This window comes from Dermacentor albipictus, chromosome 8 (assembly GCF_038994185.2).
Source record: "Dermacentor albipictus isolate Rhodes 1998 colony chromosome 8, USDA_Dalb.pri_finalv2, whole genome shotgun sequence".
Lineage (NCBI taxonomy): Eukaryota > Metazoa > Arthropoda > Arachnida > Ixodida > Ixodidae > Dermacentor > Dermacentor albipictus.
The window spans coordinates 128,694,755-128,716,778 of record NC_091828.1 but is presented as its reverse complement, the minus strand read 5'-3'; the positions used below and the strand labels follow the sequence as shown (position 1 = coordinate 128,716,778).

General features: G+C 46.7%; 1 protein-coding gene across 1 annotated transcript in view; it reads left to right on the top strand.

The window, feature by feature from the left end:
- Positions 1-22,024, top strand: part of LOC135918925 (polycystin-1-like protein 2) — a 58,096-nt gene that overhangs the window by 18,670 nt on the left and 17,402 nt on the right. The window contains exons 12-21 of the mRNA XM_065452623.1: positions 120-288; positions 1,039-1,208; positions 3,278-3,400; positions 10,947-11,055; positions 11,634-11,707; positions 13,040-13,170; positions 15,451-15,577; positions 16,073-16,252; positions 17,454-17,673; positions 20,248-20,483. Of these exons, the coding sequence (XP_065308695.1) occupies positions 120-288; positions 1,039-1,208; positions 3,278-3,400; positions 10,947-11,055; positions 11,634-11,707; positions 13,040-13,170; positions 15,451-15,577; positions 16,073-16,252; positions 17,454-17,673; positions 20,248-20,483 (1,539 nt within the window). The remainder of the gene's footprint in view (positions 1-119; positions 289-1,038; positions 1,209-3,277; positions 3,401-10,946; positions 11,056-11,633; positions 11,708-13,039; positions 13,171-15,450; positions 15,578-16,072; positions 16,253-17,453; positions 17,674-20,247; positions 20,484-22,024) is intronic.

Below are 22,024 nucleotides of genomic sequence, written 5' to 3'. Positions count from 1 at the left end.
TCACACGCATTCCTTAACCTATAAGTTCTCCGCATTATCAGTGGCCTCCGGAAAGCCTTCTAGAGCAGTCAGCGCACTTTTTTTTTTGTTTCAATGCTGCCTTGTGCTCGCTCGCGCAGACTTACCTGCCCACTCGGCAAGAGTTCGAGCGTTACCTGGGCGAGCGCTCGTTGGACAACGCGGACGCCGCCGGAGACCAGGCGCGCATGAACCAGATGTCACAGGCCATCACGTCGCTCATGAACGTGCGCCTGCCCGACGAGTTTGAGAACGAGATCAACTATTCAGGTGGGTTTCTGTCTCTCGGCCAAGGAGGCGCGAAATAGTTGCACCCGTGGCCAGAGCTTTCGGAGAGCAACGCGATGTGGCACAGCCACAGACGTTGCAGACGCTCCGCCGGAGGATGTGGCTCAGAAGCTGTCGCCATCGAGAAAACGACACCGCGCCGTTGACAAATTGCCGTCAGAGCCGTTTATGCAACTTATCAGTCTCTGCATCCTCGTGCACCAGCTATAAGCCTTTCCATCTTAGGGACGCTAAAAAGAAAAATACGTTGAGATGCGCTAGGAAAATACCCTTATAGAGTGCCAGGCGTGTACAACGCATGCATTGAGAGGTTTTATAAGTCATAAAAGATGGAAAAACAAAGGACAGCTGGTGATGCCACATTTAGGTTCCCGCGCCAACTCGCCATGACGTAAAAAATACTGAAAACGTCTGCTAGGCCTGAACAATCTTTTATCAAGCAAAGATAGACTACAGTGTGTTCTGAAAGTGTCCAATGCTGAACTTAGCAAGTTTCAACGAGTCCCAACGAACCGCAACGTTAAAATCCAAGAAACTGCTTTGATGTATGTGACGTCGTATTGACGTGCAGATGCAGGTTTCAACGCGCAATTCATGAAGTTAAAGTTGGGCTTTCATTAGGCCAGGCGTTGACCTCCAGAAACCTTGAGGCGGAAGCTAATTTTTGCCATACAGCAAGGGCTGTCTCCTACGGCATCAACTGTCCTTATAAGGTGAGTGGTCCTTATGCAGACCCTGCGGTGCTCGACCGTGAGCTAGAGGAGCAGGCCCTGCTGAGGGCCAAAATGGTACGCTCCGTGTCCTCCATCATGAACGTGGACACACTTAGCAGCCTGGAGCAGGTTGGCAGCGCCCTCACCGCCATCGCCGGAGACGGAAATGGCGTCGACAACGAGGGAAAGGTACGAACGAATCGCCCAGCGGGTTTCCTTGCTCGCTATCCGAGGAACGGGCGCGCTCCGACTTTGAACGAGTTCGTGATACCTGCTGGGCCGTATACAAGGCGTTCGAGCCGATCGTAGTGGCAAGATCTTGCGAAATTGTTGTGTGAGAGAGAGAAAACAGAAAATAAGGAAACGCAGGGAGGTTAATCACATGCGCGTCTGCTTTGCTACTCTGCACTGGGCAAAAAAAATATAGAGGTGAAAAGAGATGAGAAAGACGGGTTAGAGTAAGAGCACTAACAAAACAGCAGAATTTTTAACAGTGTGAAACAGGAAATAAAAATAAAAAAGGCACAGCTTATTTGTCCTATGTCGTGCGATTCAAAATTATGCTGTGTTAAAAGAAGTACCAACCAGACCAAATGAACGGGCTGTTCAAGCACTAATTGCACGCGCAGGTGAAAGTGCGCTGACGTGTATAAATTCTCGCGAAGACCTGTCGACATGAGGTGAACGTACAGTAATGTCCTCGTTGCTTTCTGGGCCAGCGAAGTGTAACGTTATGGTCCAAAGATCTCTGATTCCGAAAACGATCTTGAGTCCAGCTATTTTAATGCCGTGTGGAAATATTTAAACTGGACGCCGTGCCGTGGACAAAGTCGTGAAATAAGTTTAGTAGCTTATTTGACGCTGCAACTATATTACATGTGTCACCCATTGCAACGCAGAATGAGTAAGCCTTTGCAAAGGCCCCAGACTATAAAGCAAGTGGAACCATGCGTACGTTAGAACTGTTACTGCGCGGTGGGACTTCTTCAGAGTGAACAAGGCAGTATGCTTTAATTAATTAAGGTTACGTAAGCAGCATAAAATCCGAGCCCAGAGGTAGGCCAAATATTGGCGCCCATCGTCATCATGATGAAACAGCTCAACACAACTCCACAGTAGTGATTGATTGATTGATTGATTGATTGATTGATTGATTGATTGATTGATTGATTGATTGATTGATTGATTGATTGATTGATTGATTGATTGAAATTACATTTATGCAATTCTAACAAAGGTGCTTTTTGCCGGTAAAAGGTGTTTGGCAGCCTAGAAAAGACGAAAGGACGACAAGTGGCCTTCCGCCTTGAAATTTCCCCATCATTACGCCGTGACGTCAGAGATTTTGAACTTGCCTGCTCGTACCTTACGCTTTATTTTAATGTAGCCAAAGACTGAACTTATCAAGTTTCAAGGACGCTTATTGAGCCACTACAGCCTAAGTAGTACGAAAAATGTTTGAAATTCATGGCATCACACTGACGTACTGGTGCTGTGGTTTCAGAGCAAAGTTTTAAAAAATAAAACAAGTGCAAAGTTGGCCTTAAGTTTCTTTCTGGAAATGAAGCTCTTACAATGAAATTAACAAAATCACAGAAGCGTACAACGAATGGCAGTTCATCAAGAACTTCGTAGTAAACTCATTAAATGTCCATCTTCAGTATCCGTTTAAACCTATTAAACTCAACGTATCACACGTTAAGCTTGATACCTCAAAATTCTAACTTGAGGGGTGTAGATACCAAATTTCGAGGCTATAATGACTGTATACAGGGTAGTTCTACGAAGACATTCCATAATATTAAAAATAGCCGTTTTGAAATAAAGCAACTGTTCCTTCTGAGGCATGCCGTGAGTGTTGGCGACCATGAGGTGACGGCCGATACGTGGTGTAGTCACCAAATAACGAAAACTCATTATTTACTTTTAAATTTTAATTTCTACGTGCTCGTCGCAATTAGGAAATTGAAGCGAGCCTTATCAACTTCCCGATCCAGAAAAATGCGATTACTTGCAAAATTTTGGCACAACGAAATTTAGCTCTCAGAGAGCGCGAAACCGAAACTGGGAAGCTGCAGCGAGCGCAAAGCCGCGCCCCTCGAGGCGCCGTTCTGCTTACGTCACCCAGCAGCGGGCAGCCAGCGTGCCGGGCTCCGTGCTCCTCGCTGTCGTCGCCGACAATGATATGCGTGCCTCACAATCGTGGTTTTGGCTCGTCTAATTCTAGTATATATTTATTTTATTTTTCGTTTTTGCAGGAGGTGATCATCAAACTGCTGAAAAAGACCGTGTCGCTCGCTTCGAACTTGAAGGTGGAAGCACCCCAGCAACTTCTCGACTTTTGCATGTACGCTGTCGGCACCATGGGAGGCATCGTCTCGGTACGTACTAGACCACAAGGTCACGTGGGTGAACTACTTAAATACTGCGAAACATCTAATGGAAAGTTATGACAGGTCGATAAAACGAAACGTGGGAGATTGGGTAATAAGTGTGTGCTGATAATTGGTCTTAAAAACAGAAGTGTTCAACTCTGGGAAAATTGCTTCAGCGTGATTTTTAGAGGTTAACAGCGCAGTAACGAAGACAGACAAAGAAAGAACACATGTCACCAAGCAGTGACTAGCAGGTTTCGTTTCGTGCGCTGTTTAGCAGCACAAAGTTATGAAATGACAATCATATAGCGATATATATAATACTGCAGCAAACGCACCCCTGTGCGGTTCAACCAAATGCGCATACATTTGAGTTGGGCAAAGCCAAACAAGTTCCATCTTATAATTAGGCAGTTGACCTTCGCGACATAGGCAGGGTCTTTGGACTGTGCTCCTGTGCGACATGAGCGACTGGAGAACGCATATGGAATTTGCATTAATGCAGGAAGAGCGCAGTTGCCTCTGGAGCTGGTCTTGCACCAGAGTAGACCACACAGTTGCGAATGCATTCATTTGCGGTGACGCACCTTGCAGCTTGGAATGGTATGCGAACGGTTAATTCTATGCCACCGTGTATGCTGCGTCGCGGGGCAAGCGGCAGACCATGCGTGTGAGTGAAGCGTCAGGACACAAAAGTCCGCCTCGTCGAGCCTCCATACCGTGTTGGCTCTTCGGTGAACGCAAACCTGACGTAATCCTTTATACGGCTGCTTAGCAAATTTGCTCCAAAAGACGTGCATCGACAATTTGTCAGTACACGATATTCACATGGTCAGACATTGTCAAGGTATTCTCTGGAGTTTCTGAAAGCCCATGTGGCTCCGTTGGCTTCCGGATTTTCTTTTTTAATGTCTTGTATCCGTGAAGGTAGACGTGTGGCGCACCCTGTAAATCAAAACAGCTCCTATGGGGCGCTAGCTTCCAACACAGGTTCGTGACACGGATTCTCCTGGCCACGTCGTGTACGCATTTACGTGTGTATATGTAATGTCTCAATGCCGGCATCAGATTTAGAACGGGCCTAAATACATGAACAGCTTCATAAAATGCTTAATATCACATTATTATTGTTAATTTTCATGACGTATACGTGTTTTGGCACTTAATTCCGCGTTATTACATTTTAAATAAGAAGTACACACAGATCCAACGCACATTTCGAGTCTATGTGAAGCCACTCTTCGGGGAGCAGTTAAACTATTGACTACTGATCACCTTCTGCACACCGTCTTGCAGCATAGCCATTACGTGCACCCGGTTCCAGGCATGACTGCTGCAAGACCACTCTCGCGAAAAAAGCTTCGCGTTAAAGGAGTTCCCGCACCACTTGGCTTGTGCACACATGTTGCGAACTGCGTGTGAGCGCCTACAAGGTGAAGTGGAACGCCAAATTTGCATACTACAGTGCCGAGTTCCCTCCAATTCGCCGTCACATGAGCACTCGCCTACGAACAAGCAGGTGACTATTTAGCGTGAACCTCTGCCGAAGTTGTGGCTGCAGTATTGCTGAGGTGTTCCCTTTCAACATGGACGTCCCATGTGCTCTACGATATGAGAAAGGGACCCTTTCCAGGCCAACACGAATTCCTTTTTCAAGCGAAGCTTGAATTGCTGTACTCGCGCAGTCTATGTGGCTGTCATCGTACGCGAAAAAAGTGAAGCTGTGCGAAAATAAGAATTGCTTGTCCGGCTGCGGATTCGAACCACCGACCACCGGGTTGCGAGACCACGCTAACCGATTCAGCCAATATCGGTTCATCATACGCGCTCTTTAAGGCGGGGTTTTATACGCGTAAACGTAGACGTAGCGCAAGGCGTGAACTTACCACAGGCGTCCCTTCCCTCCAGTGGAAGGAAAGGGTGTGATCGCGTGTTCGCTCGCCTCGTGCCCGCCGTTTTCCCCCAGGCCTGGCAGTCAGATGAGAGGCCTTGTTTGGTTCGTTCTGCCGAAGAGCAAGCGAACTGCAGTAGGCGTGGGCCGCGCGCCGTGCGTTCTGCCGAACAGCCGGCGTTTGATGAACGCCGCCTGGAACTTGCTCGAGGAAGGGCTCCTCGCCCACGTGCCGACCTCGCATGAGGGAGCGCGAAGCCAAGGCGACACGACAACGAATAACCGCGCATCCCGAGCTTTGTTTGCACTCTTCACAGTAGTGGAAGGGCGGTCATTTTGTTGAGACCCGATGATCAAGTAAAGCTGCTTTCTCTATTGTCACGCGTCACTTAGGTAAGACAATGAAAATTAGAAGATTGCCGTGGTAACATCTCTTAGTTTTGGTAGCATTCTGCCATTATCCCACGCATTCTTTTGTCCAATGTCACATTTCAAAAGTTATCAATACTCGTGACCACATTCTCACATTTCTTTTGTAACATACCTAAACCCTTCATTTTATTCTTAATCACTTTTCTCTCTTGCAACAATGAGTTCAGTCTCCTAGCCGCGAGGTACTTGATGTGGCTCATGGACGTGGAACGCATCGGGCTCCGGGGTTTGCGGCAGTTCACGTGACACCGGCCTTGACTGCGCCGCGCTTATTTCGCCGCCAGTTCGAGTTTACCTTGGCAACAACGCGAAGGCAGCACCAACAAACATAACGCAAATAAACAAGTACCACTACTTTTAAATGGTGACATCACAAAAATCAAACAAGAAAAAAGAAAATGTGTAGCCTGCTGGCAGCTCCTCGGAAGCAACTGGCTGCCTCCACGTGCTTTCAGTGCTTTGGCTGCGGCGCCGCTTTCAGTTGGCCAAGCATCAGTGCCACGATGGCGTTAAAGGTCATCCCGGAAAAGCCGCCGTGCGTCCGGCGCAAGTGGTCTACACGCCTGCGGATTTCCTGGTCCGTGTAGTTCGGCTGCTTCTTCTTCACCATTTCTACCGTCTTTGAAATCAGTAGCTCCGTCTTGGTAAGGCACCTTCCGTGGCCGCACTCAACGTCCGAGCCCGAAGCGGCGGCCTGCTTCTTACGTTCAGGAAGTTCAGGAAATTCCGGCACTGGTGGCCGCTTTGTCGACCTCCTCAACTTTTTGTCAATCAAGGCCGGCACTGGCACAGCTCTCGGGTCAATGACCTGAGTGCGCGGCTTCTCGGGCTTGGGACAAGGTGGTGGAGACCTCTGGCGCAGCAGTCGCCGTAGCCGTGGCTGCGCGCTGTCGTGGGTGCATGCCCCGACCGTGGCAGTAGGCTTCTGCTCGTTCACGGTGGTACGGATGCTCTTTAGCTTTGCCGTACTACGTAGTGGTTCTGGTGGTGGTCTCTTGAGCAGCTTCACGACCTTGATACGAAGCTGTTGCACCTCCCGGGCATGGCTCTCTTCGAGGTTTTTCAGCTTCTCCTTGAGCTCTGCGATTTGGGCGTCTCGCTTAGGCAGCGTCGACTCCAACTCGGCGAACCGGGCAGAGTCCCATTCCTGTGTCTGGACCTCGGCGTCGCACGTTTGTTGCCCCGCCTGCCGGGTTCGTGACTGACAATCGGAACGCGAGGGCACCTGGGTCCAAACGTTGTTCATTCGGTAAAACTTGCGGTGTTCTTCGTCTCCTTCCTCTCCATCCATGGCAGACTCGTAAGAACTGCTGCTAGATGAATTCGTGCGCGCTCGCCGAGGTTCGCCGTCATCAGTCACCGCGTAATGGCGTCTGCTGTCATACTTCATGGAACAAGCCAAGCACGACACGGCTGTAGCTCCATCCTTGACGAGGGACGAGCAGCTGCACTCTTCGTCTTCCTCGCCGGGGTCCTGGTAGTAGACGAAAGAGTAGAGATCCTCATGCAGCACGCAAAATCCTGGGCGTTGGTCCAGGAAGGCGGTCAAAGTGCCGTACGCTTCGAGAATTAGCTGAGCCTGCGAAAGGCTCAGCGCCTTCAGCAGGTCTTCTTCCTGGGAAGGGCCGTTCTCCTGCAGGAAGTCTCGCAGCTGCCTCACGATATCCACCACATCGGAGTCGGCGATAGTCTTCGGATATGGCTTTCCATGCACGGTCCCTTCTGCCCGACTAATGAAACCCGTTTCCTTCTCTACAACTTTTGACGTGCTTGCCTCGCAGTCCTTCCTGTTCGAAGGCTTGGGGCTATGCGATGATGACCGAGCGTTGTACGTGTCACTCGACGTCGGCTCTGTAGCCGTCGGAAGCTCACCTTGGGAACAGCGCTTGGAAACAGATGGTCTGTGTCTGGCAGCGTCGCACCGAAGTTCATCTTCGTTAGCATTCTGCTGGATCGTGAGTCGGGCGAAGAGTTCTGGAAGCTTTGCTTGCTCATTGGATGCCATGTTCCTCGGAACGCTGCTCGGTGAACCAAACGACAGTTTTGACTGCGACTTCCTGCGCCTGGCGCGCTTTGGAGCTGGGGTGGTTGACACGTCAGCAAGCTGGCCACGATCTGATAGAATAGGCGAAGCTCCGGGAGCGTTGGTCCTGGCAGCCATGTTCCGACGGCAGACGTGGAACTAGTGGACCGCGAGTGGAACGCGCACCTCGCGCCCGGGCCATGCATCCTCTGGGCACGTGTACCGATTCCACTTCGGCTTTCTCTTCTTCGATACATGCCGGCACGCTTTTCGTTGCTCCGTTCCGGTCGTTTTTCGACAGCAACGAGGGCAAGATGTTGGCATGGCTAATACGATGGTTTGAGGACTGCCTTGACGATGATGGTGTGTGCGATGGCGATGGTGGGGGCATGGCGTCAGACTGTTCCAACCCGGCGAATATGAAGTCTTCTCTTAGGCCATACAGTTTTTTTTTTAGTGCCTCTATTTTTAAGTTCACTCGAATTGGTCACTACAGACTTGATGCGAAACCTGATTGTGGCTTCATGAACGACATTTGTGAATATTTATCATCAGAGTGCTGAACTTGCTTTCACCTTTGCGCATCCTTCTTGCTATGTCATCATCATCCCTCATCACATCTTTATGTCCCCGTTCCCCCTTCCCCTGTGCAGAGTAGCAGGCTAGAGCACCTTAGCTCAGGCCGACCTCTCTGCCTTCTTTCAATTAAATTATCTCTCTCTCTCTTTTTTTTAGAAGTCACCTGTGGAAGACAGAAAATATTCTAATCACTGAACTAGATTGCTTAAAGATGCGGCTATTACTTGCATGCAAAGTCAAAATGTGTATGAAGAAATTTCACAAAATCACACAAATTATGTTTTAGGGTGCAAATCCTAGGCGCCCGTTCCTGGGTCGAGTGTCGCTGTTCCTCGGCGTAATCGCGCGAACTCGCTCGTCGTCGTCTTCTTCCACAGCTGGGTCTGATGCCGCTCATCGTGCCAGCGTTCCCGTACCGACCCTCCCTCGACGAAGGCGCTGACGGCACTAGCCCACTGTCAGTCCGTGCGGGGATTTCGGTCTCAAATTATTTGACTCAATATATCGCGAAATACCATCACGTATACAGCTCCACACAAATTTGGTATTAGGGAGTATGGTAATCGTCGCACATTTTTTAAAGATAATTTACGTTACGTATCATGCGAATTGTATCCGGTAAGTTGGCAAGGTATATCGAATTAAATCGAATTCTGAGAATGCTCCGGTTTCGAGAAATGCACCATCAAACTTGCGGTAAAAGTAGACTGTTGTTTCACTTACTACTTTTAAAAGAACGTCGTTTTATTCATTGAAGCGCAAAATTAACTGGGACGCCAGTATATTTCTTAAGCAACTTCGGGAATTAAAATCTTGGAAGTGGTGTAATCTGAAAAATTCGTGCCAAGTAGAGGCACCTTGCGAACTCGCCCACTGCAATACGTAAATTTAATAATTTACGAGTTAATAACATTTTGTTCTAAATCTAAATGCGTGTTATCACGCATTTAGATTTATCGTGCAAGTCATGTCGGCCTCTTCGAGTAATCCACTTCGGGGATTATAATTCTGCTATCTGGAATCTACTTCATCTATTTCACACAACCACACACACGCACGCACGCACGCATGCGTATATACATTATAACCTGTTTTGATACAGTTGGTATATAGCTCTATAACATGGGCCCATACTGAAGGCAGCGTAATGTGAGCGTCTTTAGTCACTAGCTGCGAGAGTGAAGAACGAGGGACGCTTACGGCACTACTGCTTTTGTAAGCAAAGATTATGTGGTGTAACGCGCGCCAACCGCCTCAGAGCACTACCGTTCGTATTGGAGGAGAGTCGTAAGATTGTTATTCGAGTGGGCATTTGCATGCGTCCGTATCTTAATGGTTAGAACATTGGCCAAGCGCGCTGGATGTCCATCCACATGACGCTTAATCCTTTTTACAGACGCTATATCTACGCGCTATAAGTTACAAGATCACACCAGTTAACTGCATTGCACTGTCTGCATATCCGGCTCGCCTCATTAGGCAAGAAGTCGACAGAGCAGACGTGCCAAACTACGAGAAAGAAGAGATAGAAATGTTCGCTTCAAATTAAAAAAAAAAACGAAAATGTGCATTCGAAGGTGTACATTTGTTGCACTGAGAATATTTAGGTACCTTTTGTTGTTTCACTGCGTGATTCCGTATACAACAAAGCCGGCAACCGGCACATCTAGTATAGGGCTAATATAGGTGAAGCTATATTTCAAGCCGATTTTTTATACGGGCGATGTTTTATGAGGTCTGCGCTTATGTGAGTTAGGGACTCGTAGCTCCGGAATTTTCCTAATATGCCTCTGTACAATGCGCTTCTCTGTCATCTGAAGCTAAGGAACGAGCTGTATCAAAGGTATAGACGCAAACTTATCTGTCTCGTCATCGCAAGCCTCGCCAAACCTACCTTTCTTGGCTTAGCGGCTCATTGTTGTTTTAACCTTTGAAGAGGCTGGCATTACGAGCACGAGAAATCGCGATTTCCAGGAGGTTTAATAAACAGAATAGCCAATTAAACTAATTACTTATCTAATTATGTGCACATATTGCAAATGGTAAGTTAAAGTCGAGCGGTGGTAAAATCACGTCTGCTTAGCGGAAATCTAAGGCCGTACACTTTCGAGCCATTCAGATGTGCTACACATGCTTCGGCGTTCTGAGTTAGGTTTGCTAAAATATTTCCTCTAGCAGTTCGGAGTGATCTTGATCTGAACGTGAATGCGCATTTCCTCGAATATCTTGAGACGAATATTTTGAATGGGGTGCCAGTCTCAGTATTTCTATTCGTTGTACATGGCTTCACTACAAATAACTTAACTGACATACTTCGAAGGCGTCCAGCGTATATCGCAGCTTGTACACATTGACGTGCAAACGTAATAAGGACGAGTCAGCGTACGCGCGACTTAACCGTCTTTTGCTTCTTTCCTTCGCCTTCCTTACTATCTCTCTATGAATGGTAGCGGGCACACTCCCTTTGCACCCCCCTCTCCCCTTCGTTATCTCTTTCTATCTTTCACCTAATGAGGTAACTTGAGTTTATTGACTATGACAACCAACTTTGGTGTAGCCTATAGATCCTCCCTTTCCTCAACAGTTAAGAAAGCAACCAACCAGCAATAACGTTTTTTGCCTTCCAGCGCATGACTCAGCAACTCATCTCGGGCATAGTAATGCCCACGGACCGAGCCAAGGCAGTCAACCTCGAGTACGACACCGAGATCGCGCTGGAAGGAGAACCCGAAAAAGGTATACGCAAGACCTCCGCCACACTAGATGCGTTTGATCAATGCGGCAGTGGCGTATCGCTTTTATTAACGTGTCGCAGTAACACTGTTGCGCATCCCCTTTCATCCGAAACTATCGGCCGGGAACTTGTTTCCAGTTAGTGTCGCACGGGTGAAAGCATAGCAGGCGCAGGCGTCTCACTTTTTTCCTCTACCTCTCAGAGCGATGCGCCAGCGTTTGCATGCACCGCTTGAGGCGACTTAATCTTCTCAGTCAGCCTTCTCCTAGCGCAATAATGTGATTCGCCTGCCTCTATAGCGCATTAACGCATTTTGCAAAGATTAGACAAATATGGAGTTTCACGTGCCAAAACCACGATCTGATTATGAGGCACGTCGTAGTGGGGGACTCCGGATTAAATTTGACCAGCTGTGGTTTTTTAAAGTGCACCTAAATCTAAGCGCACGGGCGTTCTTGCAAGGATTCGATGCGCTTTATAAAAGTACGGTGCGACGCGCCGCTGTCTGCTGTTTGGTAACTGCACTTCGAAGTTTATCGCCACCAGTAAACTGACCCGTCACGAATGGTTCTCTTTGCAGAGAGCCTCTTCGACGGGACCGTTCCTATGGACGTCGCCTTAGCGAGAGCAGTTGTCCTCAATGAAAGAAAGGAGGTACCACATCTTGCTACATTATGAGGAGACCAGTGCGGATTAAAGATACACGTTGGTGCTATCTGCCACTGTCACAGGCATAAAAGTATGCAGGAGGCATTATTTTCTTGTAAAGCATTCTTCTTTTCCTTCGGTAAGATATGCTACAATCAAAATTGTATTTACATAAAATATCGTATAACTCTTGTTTAGACGAAATGATATTCTGGTCCAGCTCTCCCGCGGACAAAAACGGAGCAGTGAAACAGGAATACTCTGTATCGCTACTCATACAGAGTCACCTATATGATGTAGTACGTTTGTCTCTATCTCACCCTTTTTCATTCAGAATGACGATAATGAAGTTTTTGTACACAAGGATTATAGTTACGGAATTCCAAATAGGGGGGGGGGGGTCGGGGGGGGGAGCCACATATACTTTCAGGCGGAGCTTGGCATGCGGGAAAAAAGAACGCAAGGGGCAGGCTTCGAAGTTTCCATGCCGTCTTCGTGTCATATGTAACAAATTCTTGAAACGTGCTGCGGATGATAGCCAAATGTCTGTTCATAAAAAGGATCATAATATCTCATAAAAGCCTCGATCCAGAAACTTCGGTTGCCTGTTGCAGTACAAAAAATATAAATACAAAAAGTAATATCAATGCGCAAATATACGTCACAATGACATGATCGGCACCCATGCTTTCTCGCGATTTTTAATTTTAATTCTATAACGCTAAATATGTTTTTACTCTTCTTTTATTATATTCGATACTGTTATCACTTTTCAGGTTGTTACAGAATGGAAGGTAGAGCAAATTTAACGAAAAGCATTTCCAGCATTTCTTGAAATGTGTCAGCAGAATTGCAGTTTTCAAACCCAACAGGATCAAGGCTGTTCCAGTCGACGATTGTTCACGTCAGAAATTCTCATTTCTGGAACTTTGATTGGAGGGCTAACAAAACTGCCCAGTAACTGAAATGACGTCTGTTATCGAGTTGAAACATGGCTGCGTCAGCTCATAATGCCTGTGTCTGTACGGAAAAGCTTTGAGGTATATAGTACGAAGGAAATGGCATCAGAAAGGTTGTGCACTTTGATCCCTGCTCTCTTCGCGACTCTGGTTCATTGTTCTTTTTTATATATGAAGCGAGGAAATTTCTGCTTTAGTATTTAGCCTTGACTGTTAAACTTTTTGTCTGTGCGCTGTTCGCTGGCGAGATGTAATGTGGTGTGCATGGAACGTGATATAATAAGCAGGAAGGGAACTGAACTGTGTGCTGAAAATCAACCCACTCCTAAGCTTCTGCCTGAAGCGCTTCCTAACAACGTCGCTCTTTCTTCAAACAAAGGCCGAGCGCCAGATCAGCACCATGGTGGATCTGACCATCGACCTGGTGTTGGCCATCCTTCGGAATATCATCGTCGGAGAGAAACCCCTGGAGTTTCGCGCGCCCAGCGGTCTCGGCCTTACCATATCCATGTAAGTAGCGCCGCCCAAATACGGTACCGCAGTCGAACCTCGTTATAACGAAGGTGAAAAGGGAACCAGAATTACTTCGCTGTATCCATTATTCCACGAACTGCAATATGAACCCCTATGAGGATTTCAAGGAAAATTTAACTGCGTTATATTCATTATGTTGTTAAATTTCGTTATGACGATGTGTGACTGTATATACATCGACATTCTTGCTTTCCATCTGATCAAGGGATAGCAAACTCGGAGTGTTTTCAGAATGGCCGAACCCTAACCGGAACTGAACCCGAACCTAAATTTATGTCGTCACTTTGGAGCTGAATCTGAACAGGAGTCGTCCCGAACCGGTTCGCCTAGGTCTCGGAATGGTACAAAAAAAAGGAACCTTTCCGAACTGGTTTGGAGGGTGGTTCCGAACGTTTAGCTGGAAACTTCATACTTTTTTATAGCCGGACGACATTGCGGCTCCAACCGCTGAGTGTGTGCGCCAAGTTGAGCATTGCATAGGTCATTGCGCAAATTTCAGAACGCCTGCATTGCCAAGCACACTACTTTTTCTGAGAAAAGTTCAAAAACAATGTTCTTGAAACATGCTACGAACCTCGCTTGCAAGCATAAGAAATGTTCAATAATCAGGCTTTGCAATCTAGGTGATATCTGCACACTAGAAAGCATGCATGGTATTCAGACGTTTAAAAGATGTTTGCAAGACTATAATTTAACTTGGTGTTCTATGTATCATTTTAAAAAAGCATTATATATTGGCAGAAAAGAGGACGGGTACCGTTCTCTACAATACTGCGCGGAAGAAATGTGAAGTCACTCGAGGCTGTTAATGCTTTTTTTTTTATTTCCACAAAAATGGAAGAGCCTGCGGAAAAAGTTCCAGGAGTGGCTTGAGGGATCTCTAACCTTCCACGCCATGAAGTTCGTAACAATGCAGTGAGTGACATTCCGTTATACACAGGCACAAAAAATACGGTGTCACATTATTACATCGACGCACAAACTGACTGCAGCACTATAGGTATATATTTAGATATTACTAACAAACATTTATCATATTATTTAATCAGCTTAAGACACTCGTGAATCTTTCTGTGCAATGTGCACAGAAATGTGCATATAAAATTCTGCTGTGATATTTTCCGCTCACTGACCAGACACTCTGCTCTCCTTCTTGCGCATCATCCGGCCTACCGCTTGTTGTCAAATATCTGACTGCAACACAGCTAAGGCGACCCACCCCTTTCAGACACAACTCGGAATCGAACGTGCTCAGACTGATATTACAGCGCTGGGGAAATGCACGCGAGCCAGCAACACGAACGTGCATTCCGGACTAGGACTAAGTCAGGTACTGAAGGACTATTTAAACGGCTATCAAGACTGAATAGACGGCGCATGATTTTACGGCATCGTCACTTTGTTACACTTTGCCACCTTCGCTCGCAATCTCTTGCCGGTGCCGTGCTTCTTGTGCCATTCTCGCTAGCTTCAGATGATTTCCAAGGAATAGGCCCGCCCTATTCGGCTGCGAGTGAAAAAGTAAACGAAGTAGTTTTATATTCACTACCGTATACTCTGTAGCTTCTGCCTAAATACATGGGAACGAGTCATCGTTTTGCATGGCATACCCTTCGCCTAATTTGATTAGATTTGTTGCAGTTAAAAGAAAACGTTAAAACCTATAGACTGTGTTAAGTATATTTTTCAATTTAAACACATAATTTTTTAGAAGAATACTTGAAAATCGAAAAGTTTTTAAAAACTGAATCATCAAATTTACAATTATATGCATTTCAGCAATTACAAACGACATCAAAGTTGTGTAAACTGCACCATTTGAGGCATCAAGAGCGAACGCAATTTATATATTACGCACCGCTCTGATATATGCCAATAGCATGTACGAGTGAGACTTTTGTGAAGCCCTCGTATACACTGCAAAAAAAAATTCACGTAAGCTCCCCCTCAGTTCCTAGAATTGCCAGAAGGCTCACACGACCCCATTGATCTGTACAAATAAGTGATCTGTATAAAATCTGTACAAATGCATACCAATAAGTACACAATGAGTCTCACAAGAATGTAATAGAAACGGGTTATTAAAAACACGAAGAATGTTGTACAAACGTGTTCCTCACGGTCCAGAAGAGGGCCAAATGTCGTATTCACATATAACTTACAAATAAATGATACTGTTTCCATTCAATGTTGCAGAGCGCCAAGTGAACGGAACGAGGGTGTTTAGTGACGCGCCTGCGGCGTGCGTTTGTGCAGGTTCAGCGGCGGAGCGCTGAGCGGTCGAGCCATTCAGCACGGTGACGCGGTGTACATCTTTCCCGGAATCTGTGACGTCCTCGCCAGCCGACCAACATGCGCCGGGAACGAGACTCTCGGCGTCATGGTAAGCACCGATCGAGGTCGCCTTCCTTATCTATGATTCACTCGCGGTAATTGGCCTCTCGGGCCTCCCTCTGTCCATTTTTTTTTCCTCCCTGCACTGCCACGGAATTTCACTTTACTCCTTTAAATTGCGATAGATGCTTTACAAAGGAGTACAAAGCTAGAGCACCAGAAATGCTACAGACTGGTTTTACAGGGAAGAAAGTGTGATTAGAGCAGCAGTATTGAAAGTTGAGAGGATCCGTCTTCATTCTCGGCCAACCACAAAAAAAAAAAACGGGACTTATGAGAAGGGCGAGACAATACAGTGATGATTATCATCTCTGATAGCCAACGCTTTCGTGTCTTGCCCTTCTTTACCTACTACCTTCTTGCGTTGTTTCGCGAGCACTCAGATCCCGTGATGCTGGCGGGTGGTTGAAAAAACGTGGGCTTTTTGCCCAAATGTCGAATGTCCCGCTGCTGTGTTGACTCTTTGAGGTCCTCGCGCGTGCAGGCCGTGTCGTGGCCGTCGATCCTGCAGTCCTTCGGCGGCAGCGTGGACGTGCTATCCGAGGACACGCAGACGTTGCAGTTGGTCATCCTGGACGAAAACCTGTACCGCGTGGACGTCAGCAACACCACCGACTACTTCGAGATCATCGTGCCGCGCAAAGGGGCCAAGGATAATACAACGGTAGGTGCACGCCAGGTGCCCCGCGAATTCGGCGCGTTTAGGCCAACGATCACATCGAGTGACATTCGCAGTCACTCGAACCTGGGGACCACCGTCCGCAGTACCCGCTCAATGTGCGTCGTGTTCCCTTCCTACGTCTGCGGCGGGTGCGCATCGCATGTTGCATAAGTGCCCTGGGACGAAGCGCTAACTGAAAAGGCACTGAGGGTTTGAGTTACAAACTGACCCAACGGAAAACTTGATGGTTGGTGCTTATAAGTCACTCTTACGGCACTTGCATGAAACTGGTCCACGTTCTTTCTTTTTCCTTTGGGACGTTGGCTAAATGGCACCAATTAATCAATGTACAAATTCAGGCCGGTTTTGGCAAGATATGTGTACCACTGAAGCTTGGTGAGGGTCCATAGATCCAAGAATCGTAGTGTGGCGGTCCCTTGAGATGAAGGCCCACCGTTTGCAGGTAACATCGGATGTTGCTAAGGGCAGGGTAGGTCTAAAGAGATGTGTGATCGTAGTTTTCTATGCGGAAGCCGAAAAATATGGGCATATGTCACCGAAAAGCCCACACATATTTTGTGGCCAGGGGTAGTCGATTGTTAATACGAAAGCATTATGCGCCACATTACGCGAAAATCCGTCGTCGTCACCTGCGTGACCACGCGATGGTACAAAAATGGCCGACGGCGCAAAAAGTAAAAACGCGTCAAAAGTGCTCTGATTGACGTCGTATTTCTCAGGGAGATTCCGGTAAACGAAGAAATTAGTGGCTTTGAAAAAAGGATGGTGCGTTTTGGTCTGAGAGGGAATGGAACCCGGGCCTTTGGTGTGCGAGACGAGCACGTTTCTCAGACGCCAAGGCGGCTCCAAGGTTGTGGCTGCCTAAAGTATAAAGAACTTTAATGCACGTCGAAAACACCGAAAGGATTTCACCAATGTGACATAATGCTTTCGAATTACCACACAAAAGCAGTCTTAAGTGTCATTGCTGATTTTTTTCTTTCGATCTTCATGGGGTCGTTTGGCAATCTGTGCGAATTAAAGATAAATACACATAGGCGGAGGTACTCGCTCTCCACCAGAAGTTTTGCTGCGAATGCTCACTTTTCAGTGAGGCGTACAACGTGGGACAGCCAGCTTGCTCGCATGCGACAAGCGCCTTGTGCTGAACTCACGCCAAGGTGCAACTTCTGTTTCAACGCAGGGCCTCCCGGAGCCGACAGAGTTTTCGCCGCAGGTGAAGTGGAACGAGGAGATGGTGTACCACCAGTTCGTGGTGCCCAAGCCGGACTCCGCCGTCAACGTCGAGATTACGCCGCATGACCCGAGCTCGCAGTTCCTCGTCTACATCAGGCACCGGGTCAAGCCGCAGCTCAACGCTTACGACCTCATGGTCAATTTGTCCACAATACGCAGCACCAACGGTCAGTCGCTGTGAGGCTCAAGGCTGTGAAAGGTTGATGAAGAGACACCGGGCTCTGTACGTGTGAGGGCAGAACTAGCTCCACAGCGATAGATGAGATATTTCCTCAAATTTTGAAGGCGATAAAAATTCACTAGAAAGAAAGTTTCTTTGGAAATTTTTAGAAACACTGGAAACGCGAGCTAAATTATTCAAGTATAACTACGGCATAAGCTAGACGTGAACAGAGAACACGTGCAACAGGACGGGCGCCAACTTCGAGCTGATTTTATTCAGAACGAGAAGTCGCTTTTTTTATGCACAGCCAAATCACGTAATCACGATGAACGTGCTACAAAAACAATATCAAAAACAAAGCCCGAATGTTCAGCGATCACCTACGTAGGCTAATGAAAAACTTGCTATGTTAACTCTTCTGTTGTTCGAACATTTATTTATGTCGCAGTAATGAGATTTAGTACGTGAATGTTCGTTCAAGTGCTTATTAGTCCAATCTTGTGATTGTTGACAACCTCCCGACGATAACTATCACGTAAGACAAGAAGACATAGGCACCAACCTCTCCTTAAATACATTTAATTAAAAAAATGCTTGGTCAGGTTTAGCATGCGCAGTTGGTCGCTGAGCATTCACCCTTTGTTACTATTTTTGTTGCATGTTCGCAATGATCACGTGACCAGGCATGCATAATGAAAGATAATTCTCGTTCTGAATAAAATCAGTTGGCAGTCCACGTACGTCCTGTCGCATGTGTTCTATGTACGCGTCTGGTTTGCGCCGCAAATTTTACTTGAGCATGACTCGCCAACTAGCTCGAACGAAGATTCTGCACATGCTAAATGGTCGAAACGTAACAAAGTAAAGAATTCCACACCTGAAACTCTGAGAGCCCATGCAAGCAGAGAAAGAGAGCTCTGAGGAATACTCGCGAAGTTTGCCTGGTGGCAGGTTTAGCTTGCTAATCCCGATGAGAAGGATAAACTAAAATTATGTGTACAGATCTCTGTCACCTGCACACAACATACACAGAACCCAACTACATTCAACATACTAACTACCTCATTGATACCAATGCTACTAAGAGAGGTCAAAACACCCTTCGTTGAGCCAGGCGCACCTGCATACACTTGCAAGGAGATGCCTCGACTGGTTACATCGACACATTGGCACTATATAGCAGTCATGCCTGCTTCTTGTGCGCTAATAGCTTTTTGGCGGTATTTAGTATTATCCTTTACAGACCGTGAAAGCTGGCCGTTTGTTCTTTCGGGGATGGGAGACTGATACACTGCCTGAACGCTTGCAATAGTTTAGTTTGATTGCCAGAGTCAATATAGATAATTTTTATGAGGGAAATGTGGTGTGAGGCGGTACATAACACGACCTGCACTCACTCAAAGATTCACCAATGCACCTTTCAAAAAGAGGCTGTTGAAAAAGAGGCTTTCGAAAAAGAGGCGCCAAATGCACGCAGGAAGAAATCGTAGGCGGTGTGGATTCATTCTTATGCATCACGAAACGGGTTATGCTCATGCATAGCCTAACAAGACATTACTATTCTTTCTAATTAGGCAACAAGAACCGCTTCGTGTTGGCCCGGTACTGCACAGACTTGGGCGTTGGTCCATATGCTTTGCCCGGAGCGGCAGCCCTGATAGCTTCAGATAGTTGGATGGCGGTTGCACGTTGTTGTGCTCGCGTTGTGATGGCGTGCACGTTCGCCACTTTCCGCTCTCCATCTTCGTTCTGTTCCCATTTTCTCTTCCTCCAGTGTAGTGCAGCCAACTAGACACTTTTCTGGTTACTTCTCTTGTGCTTATCTACGGACAACTTTAAACCGACTGGGCTCAAGACCGTTCTTCGAGTCAAACATACTCGGACTGTGGCCCCACCCGTCACTGGCACGAAAAGCGATTCGTGCACTAGTGCACTACTTGTAGTGCACCAGATTAAGACACCGCTTATAGTATTCCTTTGCATCCCCCCATACGCAATCAGGGCTTACTCTCTCCCTCTTCCCACTTTCTTTTCCTCTTTCTATTCTTCATTCCCCCACCCCCAGTGTAGGGTAGCAAACCGGGTGCTCGTCTTGTTGACCTCCCTGCCTTTCCTGTCCTTGCTTTCTCTCTCTCTCTCTCTCTCTCTCTCTCTCTCTCTCGCTCGCTCGTTTGTGCTTATGGGTCGCTATAAGCATGGAAGATGCCGCGCAAGCGACAATAAAAGCAAGGATGCCGTGGCTCCTCCCTTTCAACGAATCGCATAGTAAACTGTGTCGTCGCGTGTCGTTCTTTGCAGGGCAGTGAATTTAGACCGTTGTACACGCTTGCATAGCGTTGTATACAGTGACACAGCGCCTACGCCGCAGTTTGCCAGAGAGGATGAATAACATGGCAGTATGAAAATCTACTCAAGTTCCGTAACGTAGTGCGTGTTGGTCCGACAAATAGCGGAATCGTGCGAAAGGCCGACACTGCCTTAAATTTCGTGCATGCATGCGCAGTAAGATCGCGTCATTACTTGGTGCCAAAAAGCCACAGCTGCTCTATTCATCCCTTCTTCGGAACACCCTCGGCAGGCACGTACGACATATTCCTGGACAACGCCCTCGTTGCCAACCGAACTGGCTTCTTCTACCTGGGCCTGGTCCAGCCAAACGGCAGTGTTCCCGAGTTCAGCATGGACGACCCGGTCAACCTAACCCTGTCGGATGTGAGCCGGGAGTTCAGCACAAACTATTCCGTGCGCATCTACACCTCCGGATGTTACTTCTTCAACTCGAAGACGAAGACGTGGTCGGCCGACGGTTGCTTCGTAAGCACAGCATGATGTTACTCTCGCAGCGAATCGTACTCGGAGGAAACTCGCGTGTACTACCTGTGCCAAATAGTCTTTCAATTAAACTCACGCAGTTTCTGTACCAAATAGTTTTGCAACTACAAAAGTTCTCACGAGGCAATTTCTAGCGCCAGTTTTCAGTCACTATACCAGTTGTCCCGTGTAAGTTGACCCAAACGTTAAAGATATGCAAATGCCACATAGCCGGAGATACTCACAATTTTTTTGCATTCCGCCTAATTACATAATTAGTCTTACTTAATTAATCGAGTTCTCATATAGTATACTTAGATTAGAAATGTAAATGAGAAAGTCGTAGAGCGACGGGAAAGTACTACAGACACAGATTTGTATTGCTTGACACGTCATGAATAAATGTGTTTTTCCAAGCGTCAGAGAAGGCCGCGAATACACACACACAAAAAAAAAAGATTGCCGCGGGTGGCGAGTCAAGCACATCGCACATTTGAAGGTACACATGTTGCGTCAGACTTACGTTCTTTATGCAAGCTCCGAGAAAGTTATTTTGGTAGAATGTTGGGGATGGGACTGGAATTTTAGATGCGTATTTCGCCCTCTGTAAGCGCTATCCGGCACAGTTTATTCATTGTCCCCACAGATTTATGGCAAGGCCAAACAGGCTAATCAGGATGCAGTGTTTAGTATATTTGTGAATAGTTATGCCAAATGCGAGCCAAAATTAAATCTTATCTCCAATTCTGCTGTAACTAAGTTAGCGCATCGTGTTTTTTTTGCATTTCCTCTGTGTCATTGTAATCAAGCTGATAAAGGCAGGATAAAATTACAGTAAATATACTTCTTAGAAAATACCAACACCTTAGGTTTATATTAATTTTTTTAGTTTCCTATAACACAAGGATTCGCAATGCTACAGACGATATACGTGTCATATAACTCTAACTTGCGATACATTCTTAAGTATACCTATGTAGTAGGTTACGTAAGTGTGTGCCCTTGCGTTCGTCCGCTCGTCCGCAGTACTGTGAACGTCTGTATGTGTTATCGCACAATTATATGCAAGTTTGTTTGTTTGTTTGTTTGTTTGTTTGTTTGTTTGTTTGTTTGTTTGTTTGTTTGTTTGTTTGTTTGTTTGTTTGTTTGTTTGTTTGTTTGTTTGTTCAAATGTATATACTTGTCTCCTGTGGCTTCCTGTACTCGTGTGCTGAACTTTGTAAGTGTTCATGCTCTCTGGCTGTTCTCAGCGTCTTTCGGCACATTTTCTGATTGCCGTACAACAAAGAGTAGCTGGTGCCACCTAAAGGCGACGTGATCTCCTTCAAAATCGTGTCATCACAACATTAGCAATGCACGTGAGCTGATTATTGACCAGTGTACATTAACAGTACAAATTTTCATGTACGCTCATTGCTCTTCGCTTTAGTTCACTTTTCATGTTAGTGTAAACAGTTTTTGTTACATTGTGGGTTTGTTGTGACCATTGCCAAAAATGGGGACCAAGATACCCTCAAGCCGTTGAGTAACGGCTTTTCCATTTC